At 40.7% G+C, this 15,538-nt stretch overlaps 2 protein-coding genes across 4 annotated transcripts in view; both read right to left on the bottom strand.

Moving 5' to 3' along the window:
* LOC149827676 (protein ALWAYS EARLY 3-like) overlaps window positions 1–3,726 on the bottom strand; it is a 54,672-nt gene extending 50,946 nt beyond the window's left edge. For 2 of the 3 annotated variants that reach the window (XM_090019553.1, XM_090019552.1), the window contains exons 1-2: window positions 3,507–3,726; window positions 2,499–2,613 (exon numbers count right to left, since the gene is read on the bottom strand). In XM_090019553.1, the coding sequence (XP_089875679.1) occupies window positions 2,499–2,603 (105 nt within the window). In that variant the 5' untranslated portion in view covers window positions 2,604–2,613; window positions 3,507–3,726. Of the gene's footprint in view, window positions 1–2,498; window positions 2,614–3,506 lie in introns of those variants that run through there. The other variant, XM_090019554.1, reaches the window with a different exon arrangement.
* A 9,509-nt stretch (window positions 3,727–13,235) lies between these two features.
* On the bottom strand, window positions 13,236–15,111 carry LOC149827675 (uncharacterized). Its single transcript, XM_090018550.1, has 4 exons — window positions 14,799–15,111; window positions 14,101–14,211; window positions 13,422–13,490; window positions 13,236–13,354 (listed from the first exon to the last, which is right to left on the bottom strand). The coding sequence occupies exons 1-4, from the start codon at window positions 15,109–15,111 to the stop codon at window positions 13,236–13,238; spliced, it is 612 nt and encodes a 203-aa protein (XP_089874676.1).
* Between the last annotated feature and the right edge of the window lie 427 nt (window positions 15,112–15,538).

Here is a 15,538-nt window from a genome sequence, read left to right as displayed (position 1 = left end):
TGGAGTTGTCTACACCATTTCTTTCAAAAAATGGTCTCACTGAAGCCACCTTTTTATCGTCTCTTTAATCTTTTTTCCTTCTTTTGGGGCAAAAAAACTTGATGTGACCCAGCTCATAACAATAGTAACATATTATTTTGTCACTCTTCTCGTATTCATGATTGTCTCTTTTATTATTTTGACTTCTTCCATAGTCATTGGAATTTTTTTCATTCTCATTATTTCTTCCAAAGTGAGGAGGTTTATAACTTCTTGTGTGATTTACGAGCTTTGACATAGCAAGCATGGATTCTTCATTTTTTGAAAAAGATGAGTTTTTTTCAACCTATTTTTCTCCATGGTTAACTCTTCAAGAGTTTCAACTATGGTAAATACACCTCCTCTATAAAGAAGAGCCGATTTGGCCCCTTCAAATTCGGGTCTAAGCCTATTAATAAATTGATAGAAATGTTTCATTTTAATTTGTTTTTCATAGAGTTCTAGATCTTGGGGGCAATACCAATTTGGCTCTAAAAGAGCCAATCCATCCAAAAAAAGAGAGAGGACATTGTAATATTCCCTAATGCTCATCTTTCATTGGGTCATAGTTCTCACTTTATTTTGTACATTGCATATGTGAGCAATATCCTTGAGACTATTAATAGCTTTAAGATATTTTCATGAATCACTAGCAAAGTCAAATTTCACTCAACTAGAGCACTTTTCGATGTCAACACTATTGATAAGCCATCCAATTATCTTGGAATGACCCATCCTCCACTTTTTTCATTTTTTCTCATATTCGGTGACGGCCTTAGACATCTTTTCTCTTTGAAGAGTCATTTCCTTTTAATTCTCAATCTTGGTAAGTATAAGTTTAGACTCTATTTCGGTGCCATCAACCAAACTCCATAGACCCTTTTTTCATATTTTATGGTCCACTACGGATGCTCACATCACATAGTTAGTATCATTGAGTCTCACGAGAATAAAAACGATCACTTCTCTTTCATCCTCCATTTTTATAATAACGAGAAAAAGAGAGAGAGAAAAAAAAAGAAAAAGGAAGGTAGCAAGAATTTTGTTGAGGAGATCTTCGATAGTAAGCTTCCCGATGCAACGATCCCACGAACCGATGCTCCAACAATCTTACGATTCTCCTTTTGGCCTTTCTGAATGAATAACAACCCAAGAGCACCAAAAATCTAATACCATGTAATGAAATGAAAAACAAAAGCAAACAAGTCTCTTATAGACTTATAAGAACACAACCAACCAAAAAGAACACTTGATTGTTCAATCCACACCACCCACACAAGGGTCAAATAAAGGTTTTTGTATTATATAAAATGCTCAAAAGGCATTGAGGTTTACAAGGGCTTGAAGCCCTATTTATAACAATGAAAGGGAATAGGGAGTAGCCCAACTAGCTGTTGGGCTCGAGTTGTCCCAATCAAGATTTACAAAAAGTAAACATTACAAAAAATACAAAAATAATAATAAACAATCAGCCCCTAATGGGCTGACTACTATTACAAGGTAAAATGACTGGAATACCCCTGATGGACATTCGGGCTTTATATATATATATATATATATATATATATATATATATATATATATATATATTAGAAGCTTATCTTAACAATCATAGCCAATAAGCTCATGATCCTAGAGGTCGACCATCGTGGTACTCATGCTTCTTCTTGGAGAACGTGTCAATGCTTCAAGTGACCATTCTTCTTTATCAACTCTCTTGTTTGTGATAGAGAAAAAGTTTGTGTTCGTTATGCACATCAAGTTGAATGACTCAAACTACCGCACTTGAGCTTCCACTATGGAGAACCATATCTTGTCCAAAGGCCTCATCAAATACATTGAGGATGATCGTCTGGATCCTCAACTCTCATTCACAAAAATTGTGGATGGAAACATAAAGTTCCTCGATGAATATGAAAAAGTCACCACCACCCTTGAGTTCAGGAAAAGACATATGGAATGGCGGATGGACAACACTAAAATCTTAGCATGGATCGTAGTAATGTAGAAGCAAGCTCCTTGATTAAGGTTCTACTGGAAAAAGTTTGCTTGACTGAGGTTCTATTAAAGAATCCATTGCGCGCTTCAGGTTCTATTAAAAAGAAATTTTGTTCTGCTTTCTGCTAAATAATTTTGTTCTATGAACAAATCTAACTTGTAAAATAATAAATGGCCAGATAAACCCAAATAAACTCATTCCTTGCAAATATTTTCTACAAAATATCAAGGGCTATATTCCCCCCATTAACCATGGGCTTCACCTCTCCATGGAACACATAAGCATTATTAATAAAAAGAAGAAAAAGAAAAAAGAGTGACCAGGTGCCTTTCAAGCTACCATAGCACCTTTGTCACAGGTTTTTGGATATTAGATGACGAGCTTCTCGAACCTACACACTGATTTCATTCAATTAATTTATCAACTGCACATTAAACAAGCATAAAAAAATGCTCATATTTGAATGCATTGAAAATCTCACCTGCAGCTTTTTCTTGTTCATCCTAACTCCATCCCTATCATGAGGCACCTCATTGACTTTTGTAGAACGCTTGTTTGCTGACCTAGATCTCTTGTTCGGAGACATAGAACTTTTTCTATCAATCAGAAAATAAACAACAAAAGTGAATATAACCAAGAAAAAGAGAAAAAAAAACACCCAATATTGATTTTTCTGTACACATCATCAACTATGTTAGAACATCTCAGTGACTTTCATGGAGAGAGAGTTATTACATGCTCTACCTACAGAATTACAATATACAATTAAAGAAAGCCAAGACGCGCAAATAGTCCTCTCAACACCATATTGGCAAACATTTGATTTAGCCATTGATATGTTGAAAGAGAACAAGTCCCTTTACAATTAGATATGCTCCATCAAAATCCACAACTATAACTAAGTCCAAAAAACCAAAATGTTCCAACTTTCAACCTTGTCGCACCATCAACAGTCACCTCAACTTAACCATCAAACAGAAAACGATCTCAAACGAACAAAATTCCAACTGAACATGCTTGATGCACGCACAGCCAGCAGAATCTAACCCGCTCTTTCTCGGCATCAAACCCGTGAATATTCCTTCAATAACCAGAAAATTGCACAACCTCACTTTACAAAAGCTCAAATGAAAGAACTTTCAACCAAATCGACTCACGGCGCGCATAACCGGCAGGATCTGACCCCTTTTCCGTACGTCAAACCAAAGAAAACTTTTTCAATTACCAGATCATTACGTAATTTGACAGGATATGATCCTTAAACTCATCGATATCAACGAAATACCAAAACCAACGACTCGTCAAACCCTAATCATGAAAGAATCATAGATATTGAAACAAAAACAAACAAACAAAAAAAACCAAGACCAAGCCGGAGCAATCAGAAACCTAAGATTCCCTACGATTCTCGTGCCGGATATGATCGAAATAAGGAAAGATAGAAGAATGTGATGATGAAGATGATGGTGGTGGTGGTGAAAGGATTCACCTGTGAGCTCGAGACGCGAGGTTTTTGGAATATACTTCCTTGAGGGAAGGATCGACGGCGGGATGGGATTTCTGAGCTCCACAAATATCCCTTCGGAGTCTTTTGGCGTCTCCGGACGGCGAATTTCGGTTTCTTCTCTCCCAGCGCCTCCGCCGGAGCGGCTCTCTTGGACGGAGGGAATCCCTTCACGGCAGAAACTCTGTCTACGCGTTGCCTCCCTTTCTCTCTCTCTCTCCCTCCAATTTTAAACGGAAGGAGAGAGAAAGTCTGCCGCCTCACCGGGTCGGGTTACATGATCTGGGTCGTGGTAGATTCGGGTTCGGTTTCAATATGGACCCGAAGATTTTACCAGCCAAGTTGTAACCGGTTCCGGATTCCCTCCGATTTTAAACGGAAGGTGTAGGGATGTGAACGGATCGGATGTCGCTAATACCATATCCGATTAATCGGATGTTGGCTAAACGGATTCGGATGGTGAAAAGCTCATATCAGATCTGCTTTTACATGTAAATGGATTTGGATGTCTGCCAAATTTGGATATTTGTTGGATTAGATAGCAAAAAATCAAAACCATAGACGTATCTGATTATAATTGGATATGATTTTGGCTTGCCAAATGAAACTAAACGGAATCGATTTCGGTTATATATAGGATCAAATCAGATTTATTGACATCCCTGACGGAAGGTGAGAGAATGAATGCCCTCATACCGGCTAGGTTTAGACCTGATTTATGGTAGACCCAGGTTAGGTTCAGATATGGATCCAAAGAATTTACCTGAAAAGTTGTTTCCGCTCTTGAATTTATATGAATTGACACGAATATGATTAATATAATTAATTGTTTTTATGTATTTACAAAGCATTAACTCAAACGAGGAAAACCTGTTTTTGTATTTTATTTTATTTTTATATTTATATTTATAGTTATAGTTATATTTGTATTTATATGTTCATATATTTGGAAACAATGGGTTTCCTTTGTAATAAGGTAAAATGGATTGGATCCAAACCAAATCAGAATATAAACTCGTTTGAAAAATACTCATTCATACTTGGCTCCAATTTTGAGAAGTCAAGTCCGAACCTAAATATCATCAAAGTCCTACCTAAATCCATATCCGAGAAAAAAATTGGATCTGGATTGGTCTGACTGGCCCGATTTGTTTGCACCCACTATTTATACTACTATTACTGTTTTCAAATGTTTGTAATTGCAAATAAAATATATTAGTATTAATGTTTTTTGAAGTCCTGGATCAGGTCAAGATATGAGCTCTGTGGCTCTGAATCCACTGAAAGGAGGTAAAACCAATTGATTGATTTGCAGAAAAGGCAAAACGGTCTGGGTTAGACCCATTTCAACCCATACCCACCATACCCAATTGTTTTGGCTTACACAATTCTAACCCTGTTCCAAACTGACCCAGCCATAATTCAGCTCTAATTCAGATGCCAATTATCCAGATCCATAAATGCTGGTTAGATCCAGGTTGAAGCCCCAGCCCATGTGCATCTGAGGGACTAATGACTACATCTGATGCATTACACTCATCAGACATGAATCTTAGAATAGATCCAGGAGTCTTGTATGATTGGGCTTTTCCCGGTACTGATATGAGTAGGGATGGCAGTGGGGCGGGGCGGGGGACAAGGTTTCCACCCTCGCCCCGCCTCAAGATTTTATCCTCCACCCCCGCCTCCATCCCCGGCGGGGAATGGATTTTATCCTCCATCCCCGCCTTCATCCCCGTTTCATGTCCTCCATCCCCAGTTCAAACGGGGACGAGGCGGGGCGGGGCGGGGATATTGCGGGGAAAAGTGGTCGGGTGGGGATGAGGCGGGGATCGTGGCGGGGACGGGACGGGGCGGGGCGGGGAAAAGTGCACGTCCATCCCCGCCTCCACCCCCGGACGGGGATGGATTTTAACCTTCGTCCCCGCCTCCATCCCCGTTTCATACCCTTCATCCCTGATCCAAACGGGGCGAGGCGGGGCCCCGCTTTCCCCCGGTCCACTGTCATCCCTGGATTTGAGTGTTTAGGTTGATGTTTTCTATTGCATTTGGGTTGGAATCCAACCTTAAATTGATCTGTTTAGACTCCTTACATGTAAAACAGACGTTATCAAAATCAAATCGGATCAAACCCTTCTCAATTCGACGAGTCTGAATCAGCCCATATATATATATATATATATATATATATATATATATATGTGTGTGTGTGTGTGTGTGATTTTTTTTTCAAAAAAATGGTTTTTTAATAGATCAATTCAAACGGATTCAAATTGATTGAGACCAACTCGAGCTTCTTCTTTTGAAAGTTTATTCTGATCACATTGTGTTAAAGTTTAAACTCATGTTTGGCCCCCACCCGGGCTTTGCTCATCTGGTAAGGGCTGTTTGTGAATGTCACCAAGTTGATAGGACGTCACAAGCTCAAAATTCACAGTGGGGCATCCCTTGCCGCAAGGGAAGCTGGGTGTACTCCTTAATGGGCAAGGGGGACCTTAAGGGTTTTACCAACAGGAGGCCAGCCAATGTGCAGGTTTTCTCTTGGCCTAGCCTAAAAAAAAAGGAAAAACTCATGTTTGGCCAGATACCGAATTACCAATAAGTTTTGAATCTGAATTCAACTCTACAAAACCAAATCCGACACACCATCAAATATGAATGTCAACACTCAACACCCCGGATGTTATCAGACATCCGACCAGAATCTGATCCATGTACTTAATCAGATCCAGTGTCAGTTTTTTCCCATCCAAATCCGATACATAGACTTAATCAGATCCAGCATCAGTTTTTCCCCATCCCAATCCAACTCGGTTCGACCAATATCTGATTAATTGGATCTAGTATTAGTCACATCCGACCCGACCCATTTACATCACTTTGAGAGAGAGAGATTTGACAAAATAACACAAAATTTCTGTCATATTATGAGCAATAACAAGATAAATACAACCCCCAACAATCACAAGAAAGAAACCATAAGCAAGAGCACCAAATAAAAGAAGAAAAGAATAGGGTGGAGTCCCCAAAAATACAAAAAATCCCAATCAGTCAAATTCAACCCAACTCAAAGGGACCCAGCAGCAGAAGCACAATAAATGTGGAAGAAGGCAGTGAGGACCATCAGAGAAGGAGCAGAGTTCATGGGGCTTCCATTAGTTGAAGGTGGGGATTTGGTGACACTTCCTGCAATACCAAGCAGTTAAAAAAAAAAGTGTTTCTATGCCATATTTACGTGTTACAAGTGTGATATTTCTGATATAGGCAATTTTTTTAATCCCATGTTTTGAACGGCAAAATAACAGATATTGAAAGCATCATGTGAAATTCACAATATTTTCAAAATTTCGGTGATATTTGAGAGTATGTATTAGGGGTGTCAACTGTCTGGTTTACCCAGACCCGACCTGTACCAAAACCTATAGGGTCCGGGTATGGTGATAAATAAGAAGACCTGGTCCGGACCTGAAAGACTGATTAATACATGGACCCGGGTATAGTTTGTGAAATTTTATAGCAGACCCAGGCCCGACCCCAGTTTCAATTAAGACCCGCAAATTTTCAATGTAAAAATGATATAAATAATGTTTTACAGGGTATGGCCCGGGTCTGGTTCATGTAGTTCTTATCAGATTTGGGTATGGTCTCTCTTATGATGGGTCAAATTAAACCCGCATCCGGACCTGATACTATACCTGAAAATTGGCGTCATTTCTGGTTTCACCTGGGTCCAAACCAAACCCGACATGTTGACACCGCTAGTATGCATGGTATCTATTGTAGCTTAGCAAAGTGGAGTGTGGTCTATATTAGGACCAAATCCATTTTATTTACTGGCCAATTTGGTAAAATTGGGATCCATTAAACATCAATCTCATGGAGGGCGGTTGCTTAGTGCAATGTGGGTTCTAGTCTAACCCTGATATACCCTCCCTTGCACCCAGGAGTACCGGACCACACTGTCCGTGTATGCCCCCGTCCCCCACCGAAGTCGGGATCAGGTGCCATCACATGGTACATTTTTTTTGCCTTAAGCACCTGATCGCCGTCCATCAGGTCATGGGCTCCACGCCTGACAGGCCCTATCCCCAAGATGGAGGGTGATCAGGTGGGTAAGGCACAAAAAATTGTGCCATGTGATGGCACCTGATCTTTTCACCCCCACCCCACCTTCTTACGGCAACGTGCTGTCCCATCAGTGTGTCGGCTGAAAGCGGTCCCCGCATGGACTGCTTTGTCCAATGTTTCAAATGTGGGACATTCCCATCCCACATAGGGGTGGCAATCGGGTCGGGTTGGCGGGTCAGCATACCTCAACCCGAACCCAACCCGTTTATTAAACAGGTAACCCGACACGACCCGCCAACCCGTTTAATAAACTGGTTGGGTCGGGTTGGCGGGTCAGTTTGGCGGGTTGGGTTGGCGGTTAGCGGGTCGGTTTGGCGGGTTGACCCGTCCGCCTAACCCGTTTATTAAACGGGTCAGCAGGGTTGGTGGGTTGGCATACCCCTAACACGAACCCGACCCGTTTAATAGGCGGGTCGACCCGTTTATTAAACGGATTCGTTTTTGCCCAAACCGAACCTGCCTAAGAGGCGGGTTGGCGAAGGGTCGTGTTAGGTTTTGCCACCCCTAATCCCACATGGGGCCGTGGTGTCTCCGCCGGGCAGGATTGTCCTGTGCACCAAACAGGGCCTTAGAGATTGATTTCATGCTCAAACACCAATCTTGGCCTACACTGGGTTCCAGCTAAGTCTGAACCGAGACCCAGGCAAGGTTCCAGAAAGTCCGAATTGGGTGAGGGCCCATCTCAAAATGTCAAAGCCAAAGGTGATTATTTCAGGCTTTTATGGGTGTTATTAATTACCTGATGGGGTAGCTGGTGAGCTGGTTGACCCAGATGGTTGGGATGGCAAGACTGAGCTTGGTGGTGCATCAGTTGGAGTAGCAGGAGATGCAGTGGGTGAGCCAGTGATAGCTGTCAAAAAATAAAAAAAGAATGTTATTTTTTTAAGAGGATATTTTTAGTTTTTAAATGTACATTATATTGTTTTTTTATGACGAAGAAGCCATCTAGAGACTAAGGCCACGTAATGAGCCTCCCCTCCTAGATAGTAAACCCCAGGTGAGTTTCCTAGCTCTCAAAGAACATCTACTAGGCGAGCCAAAGGCCTGATCCCAGGAGGAATCGATCCTGGCAAGATTGGGTTCCACCACCTTCTCAAGAACCATCCTTACCACTTGGGCAACCCGGGCGGGCGATTATATTGCTTGTTAGTTGCAAATATAACCATTGCTTTGATGAAACGCCAATGTCTCCCAAAGTCATTTAAGTTACCAATAATTAATGATTCCCCACATCATTTGGTTTAGGGGTGTCAACGGGTAGGGTTTGGTTCAGAGCCAGGTAGAACCAGACCCAAACCTCATTTGAGATTATGGTACCCGGTCCAGACCCAAGTCTAATCAGACCTACCATAAGAGAAATCATACCCCGATCGTATAAGGATTACATGAACCAGACCCAGACCATACCCGGTAAAATAAATTTTTTTCTCATTTTTACATTAAAAATTGTGGATTTTAATCGGAACTCGGGTCTGGTCTGGGTCTGGTATGAAATTTCACAAACCATACCCGACTCCATATATTAATCGGACCCTTTGGGTCCGACCCGGATTCTAGTCAGAGCTTTCTTTTTTATCATCAATCCCTGACCCTATAGGGTTTGGTACGGGTCAAACTCGACCCATTGACACCCCTAATTTGGTTGTTATTTGATCCAAAATTAACTAATTTTCAATTATATATACGGCACACTCCAAATGTGCATTTTCTAAATCTGACCTCGCAGATGTATTGAGCAAAGACCATTAGTTAAGAATCTACACTTGAATCACATTTTTTCCAAAACAAAAAAAAAAGATTTGTTGAGCCTCGAATATTTATGAAAGTTTTGAGCCAAACCCTATAAAATTTAAGTGCCAGAGTCTGACATTTAAAAGTTCACTTTTTTTTATAAAATCAAACATGTTGATCAGATCTGCATGGTCAGATTAAAAGAAAAAACTCCATTTATTACATAATTCGCACCTCTATACCTTAGTCGCACAGAATTGTTTAACAAAGGCAAGTGGTACTTACAGCTGCACATGCTAGGCGAAGGTGTTTTCACATTGCAAGCACCAGGGAGAGCTACTGCCTGGGTCTGGTTGACTGTGATCCCAAGTGAAGCACCAGCATTGGGCCCAAGGACCAGGCAGAGGCACTGGGGCTGGGCCTTGACCACACTATCAAGTTGTGAGCAACATGTTGCTGCAGGTGTAGATGAGTTTCCATTTATGTAGCTCAAGCAAGGCGAAAGGCTGACGAGTGCGCTGGTGCAGCCGGATTGAGCATATGCATGCACATACAATGTGCAAGCAATGGCCAAGGCCAAACCCATCTTGACAGCCATTTGAGAAGGATATGTCGAGACGTCGGCAGCCGGAAAATTGGTACTGGTTTTCTGGTCGCCAGAAGCTAGAGGTTGTGGCAATCCAGAGTAGGAGAGGAGGATTTATAGGGTGAGAAGAGGAGAGGCTTGAAAAAAGATTGAGAAAGGAGACAAAAAACAGTTGGGGTTTATGGATGAACAACCCTTCCTACTTTATTTCCTTTCTAACTAACCTAGCCATTAGTCAGATGTTGATTGAAATTTATTTGATGGCACCAGGCTATAATTCAATAATTTAATATGGGTTTGGTTATCTTATATCATTATAAAACATTGGGTAAGTGATAGTTTCTATATTTTTCCAGCTTCCAAATCGTTACTTCCTATTTTTTTTTTGAGAAATTTGTGGCTCTTTTGGTCAAATATAGAAAAGAACTTGAACCAAAAAATAAGTGATGAACTTGACTAAGTTAACAGGAAAAAAGTGTCCATTATTGGTACATAATGTTCAATAATTCAAAAGCTTGACTTTGTGATGGACCAACCCAAATTGGATCATCTCCTTGCTAGTTGTCTTGGTACAAGACTTGTGCCAAGTTGGATCTTCTACGCCATGTTATATTCACATTCATTGTCAATGATACATTGAGCAACATAATAGGAGGATGCAAACAGGTCAGACTCGACTCGAATCTTGTCCAATCTAAAAAAATGGATTCAGACTGGGATGTGTGGAACTTATACCAAACCCAAGTTTGATTAGAGTATATATCTTAACAGATCAGGTCGTATTATGTAGGATTCAAAATTCGGACTCAGATGTGAAAATCCTAGAGATTAATCTGTGTCTGATTAGCATTCAATTCCAGTTTTGCTTACCAAACCCGAGTAAACAGATTCAGATCGGTCGGATATCGACTCAGGACGAACCATTGACATTCCGGAGCAGCAAGCTCAGCCTCACAGTAATCTGTTGAGCCTATAAACCCTTATGTTTAAGAGCTGGTGAATCTGACTATGGATATGTCCAATTAGACCCATTTTCTAATAGGTCGGATCAATCTTGTCCGAGTATCATCTTATAATCTCACTTGACCTTGTCTGACAAATCGGTCCTACAATATATATGTGGCTTGACTGAGTAGATGTGGTTAACTTGTATGCTCTCTATATACGTAAACTATAGAAGCAACTCAGACCCAAGGGGTTTGGCGTAGTGGGATGGGGCCTAGACCGTTTGACGGGCAGTCTAGGTTCAAACATCATGGGTGTCACCCCTGCATAAGCCCTCAGAGTTTTACGCCGACATAGACAGAGACCGTAAGGCGTAAGCGACAGGCTGAGCCATCACGGCTAGGTCTGTGCGCCTGGTGCGGTTTCTTCGAGTAAAAGGAAAACTAGTGAAGCAACTCAACGCCATTCTTCCCTTCATTCTAGAATATGGTCCCTTGAAACTCAAAGTATATTTGGCATGAGAGACAAAGGTTTAAAGTTTTCTTTTATATGTACAAATGACTTTGGCAAGCTTCCGTTTTTTTCATCAAAATAACCCTTTGTGATCATGCACTTTTTAGTAGGAATAGGCTTTTTGAAAACAGGATTCAGTGAAAACAAGTAAAACCAATTGATTGATATGTGAAGACGGTAAAACGGGCTAGGTTAGGCCGATTTCTAACCCATACCCACCATACCTGATTGTATTGGCCTACCCATGATTCCAACTCTGTTCCAAAGACCCAACCTCAATCCAGCTCTAATTCAAATATAAGCTATCTGGACCCATAATTGTGGGTCAGATTATGGTTAAAGCCCCAGCCCATTTGCAACTCAAAGAGTTCTCAATATGGACACAAACGGATTGGATTTAGTCTGGTGTTTGATCCAAATTTGATGCATTACACTCGGGCATGAATCTTAGAATAAGACCATAATGTGAAAATCAGACTAGTATGATAAGGACTTTTTCCTGGTCCTGATTTGAGTTCGGGTTTATGCTTTCTATTGCATTCGGGTTGGAATCTAACCTTAGTTTGATCTGTTTGTATCCTATACATGTAAAACCAATGTTATCAAAATGAAATTGAATCGGCACCTTGTTGGTAAATGCATTTATATATTATCAAGTTTAAAACACTTAAAAATAAATTTTTAAAGAAAACAAACCAGCTCGTGATTAGCTCACCAAGCTCGGCTCTTAATAAGCCGCTTGGCTCTACCAGCTGGGGTGTGCTTGGCCCTTTTAAGTGCGTGGCAGTACACTTGGCTGGGCCCCTTTTTTAATAAGGAGAGAGGATCAGGTCAAATGCACCTCTGGAGGCCTCTTGGATACCGTCCATCTTAAAAATGCAGTGAATAAGGCTCATTGTGAGCCGTTCATTTTAAACCATTAAGATGTCACTCATCTAGAACATGAACGACATCGGGAAAAACGTGTGGTCCATCCAAGTGATGGGTGTATCATCCATACAGGTTTGGATGATGTTAGTCTTCAGTTCAACGGCATCCAAAGGAGCTCTGACCGTATTACGGTTTGGATATCGCTCATTACCGTCAGAGCTCACACTGATCTGATCCCATCACTTGTCAGCCACTACGTTGCTCCCCTTTGGTAGGTAGAACACTTGTGTAAGTATTCTTCTCTGAACACTGGTGCAGTCACCTTGTGTTGCATCGACCTATATATATAGAAAACTTTTATTTATTTTTTAAACTAGACTTTCAATAAACCGATTCGATTTTATTTTATTCAGACCTATTCATGCATTTTTTTGAAAAATCAATTCGGTTCAAAAACTGATTATGACAACATTGTGTAAAACTCTTGCTTCTAAACTTCTTTGGCTGGATGCAGAATTACCAATAAGATTTGAATCTGGATTCACCTCTACCTCATCAAATCCAACATTCAGTATCAGATAGGAATGCCAACAGGCTGGATGCTATCTGACATCCAACTCAAATCCGATATGTATTTAATCAAATTCAATATTAGATTTTATTTTTCTGAATGACTCCAATTAGACAGATCTGATATTAGCCACAATCCAACCCCAATCTGAACCGTTTACATCTCTTCCATGAGAGAGAGAGAGAGAGAGAATTAAACAACTAACACAATTCATGTCATATTATTAACAAAAACAATACAACCCCTCACAATCACAAGATATCACAAAATACCATAAACAAGAGTACCAAAAACAGAAGAAAAGAATACTATGGAGTCCCCGCTCCCCCAAAAAAACTAAAAAATCCCAATCAATCAAATCCAACCCTACTCAAAAGGACCCAGCAGCAGAAGCACAAGAAATGAGCAAGATGACAGTGAGGGCCATCAGAGAAGGAGCAGAGTTCATGGGGCTTCCATTAGTTGAAGGTGGGGATTGGGTGACACTTCCTGCAATACCAAGCACTACTTATCAGTGGAAATACATGTAAATATAAAGCAATTTCACTCCCCACACTTGAGTTTGAAGCCTTCTCTACACCAGCCAGCCAGTGCAGCAACAAGCCAAGGCACTCCATAACCAGGACTATAGTATAAAAAAACAAAAAAAAAATTGCATAGTGCCAATTGGACTTCTATATCAAGCCCAAACATTGCCTAAGAGTTATAGGCCGTAGTCACAAATCTCGTTCTACGGAAAATCTCGTCCAGGGAAAATCTCACGATATTTTAAAAATATGGGTTTTTTAGAAAAAGCTTGAATATCGATCTCATGGAGAGCCGTTGCTTGGTGCAATGTGGGTTCGAGTCTGACCTTGATATACCCCTCCCTGGCACCCAGGAGTACGGGACCACACTGGCCGTGCTTTCCCATCAGTGTGCCAGAACAAAGCGGTCCCTGCATGGACTGCTTGGTCCAGTGTTTTAAATGTGGGACAATCCCACATGGGGCCTTGGTGTCCCTGCCGCGCAGGATTGTCCTGCGCATCAAACAAGGCCTTAGAGATTGATTTCATGCTCAAACACCAATCTTGGCTTAATCTAGACCGGTTCTCGTCCTACACTGGATTCCAGCTAAGTCTGAACCTAGACCCAAGCAAGGTTCCAGAAAGTCTGAATTGGGTCAGGACCCATCTCAAAATGTGAAAGCCCAAGGTGATTATTTCAGGCTTTTATATATGGGTGTTATTAATTACCTGACGGGGTAGCTGGTGAGCTGGTTGTCCCAGATGGCTGGGATGGCAAGACTGAGCTTGGTGGTGCATCAGTTGGAGTAGCAGGAGATGAAGTGGGTGAGCCAGTGATAGCTGTCAAAAAAAATTTATTGATAACTTTTGACATATAAAAAGAATAACCCAACCTGAAGTGTAATTTCCTAATTTTCTAATAGGATATTGTAAGTTTTAAAAGATATAAGATTATATCGTTTGTTAGTCGCAAATGTACCCATTGCTTTGATGAAACGAAAAGGCCACCCAAAGTCATTTAAGTTATCCAATGTATTATTGATGACCTTCATCCTTTGGTTGTTATTTGATACAAATTTATCAAATTTTCAAATTATGTAGATAGTGCACTTCTAAAATGTGCATTTTTCAAATCTGACCTTTCAGATGTGTTCAGCGTAGACCATTTGTTAAGAATATCTACAGTTGAATCGCATTTTTAGAAAAAAAAAACGAATTTTTAAGCCTTGAATGTTTATGAAAATTCTGGGCCAAACCCTATAAAATTTGTTGCAGAGTCAGACAATCTTTTATAAAAAACAAAGCATGTAGAACAGATCTACATCGTCAGATTGAGAAAAAAAAAGCAAAAAGACTCCATTCATTTCTTAGTTTGCACCTACACCTTACTCATAGAGAATTGATTGACAAATGCAAGTGGTACTTACAGCTGCACAAGCTAGGTGAAGGTGTTTGCACATTGCAAGCACCAGGGAGAGCTAGTGCTTGGCTCTGGTTAACTGTGACCCCAAGTGAGGCACCAGCATTGGGCCCAAGGACCAGGCAGAGGCACTGAGGCTGGGCCTTGACCACACTATCAAGCTGTGAGCAACATGTTGCTGCAGGTGTAGATGAGTTTCCATTTATGTAGCTCAAGCAAGGCGAAAGGCTGACGAGCGCGCTGGTGCAGCCGGATTGAGCATATGCATGCACATACAATGTGCAAGCAATGGCCAAGACCAAACCCAACTTGACAGCCATTAGAGAAGGATATGTTGAGTTGTCGGTGGCCGGAAAATTGGTACTGGTTTTCCGACAGGAAGATATGAGGAGCTGCTTGACTGGGTTGTGGCTGTGGGGAGGAGGGGGAGGGAGGATTTATAGGGTGAGAAGAGACGAGACTTGAAAGAAGAGTGAGAAAGGAGACAAAAACTGTTGGGGTTTATGGATGAACAACCATGACTAATTTATGTTTCTTTGTAACTAACCCAGTCACTAGTCAGATGTTGATTGCAATTTCTTTAAGGATAGCAGGTTATGATTCAATAATTTATAATGGGTTAAGTTATCTTTATATATTTATAAAATATTGTGTAAGTGTCAATATTTTATAATCTTTTTCAGCTGACAAATTATTACTTTCTATATTTTTCTTTATTATCATTTTTTCTTTCGGTCAAAGAAAGAA

The sequence above is a fragment of the Nuphar pumila genome, chromosome 10 (genome assembly GCF_984573655.1).
Source record: "Nuphar pumila chromosome 10, dmNupPumi1.hap1.1, whole genome shotgun sequence".
Classification (NCBI taxonomy): Eukaryota; Viridiplantae; Streptophyta; class Magnoliopsida; order Nymphaeales; family Nymphaeaceae; genus Nuphar; species Nuphar pumila.
The sequence above is the reverse complement of the archived record's forward strand: the minus strand, read 5'-3'. Positions and strand labels throughout refer to the sequence as shown.

Coding starts and splice junctions, on each gene's coding strand:
- LOC149827675 (XM_090018550.1), bottom strand. CDS start 15,111: ATGGCTGTCAAGTTGGGTTTGGTCTTGGCCATTGCTTGCACATTGTAT. Junction 14,212..14,798: donor TTCACCTAGCTTGTGCAGCT/GTAAGTACCACT, acceptor TTTTTTTGACAG/CTATCACTGGCTCACCCACT. Junction 13,355..13,421: donor AGAGAAGGCTTCAAACTCAA/GTGTGGGGAGTG, acceptor TTGGTATTGCAG/GAAGTGTCACCCAATCCCCA.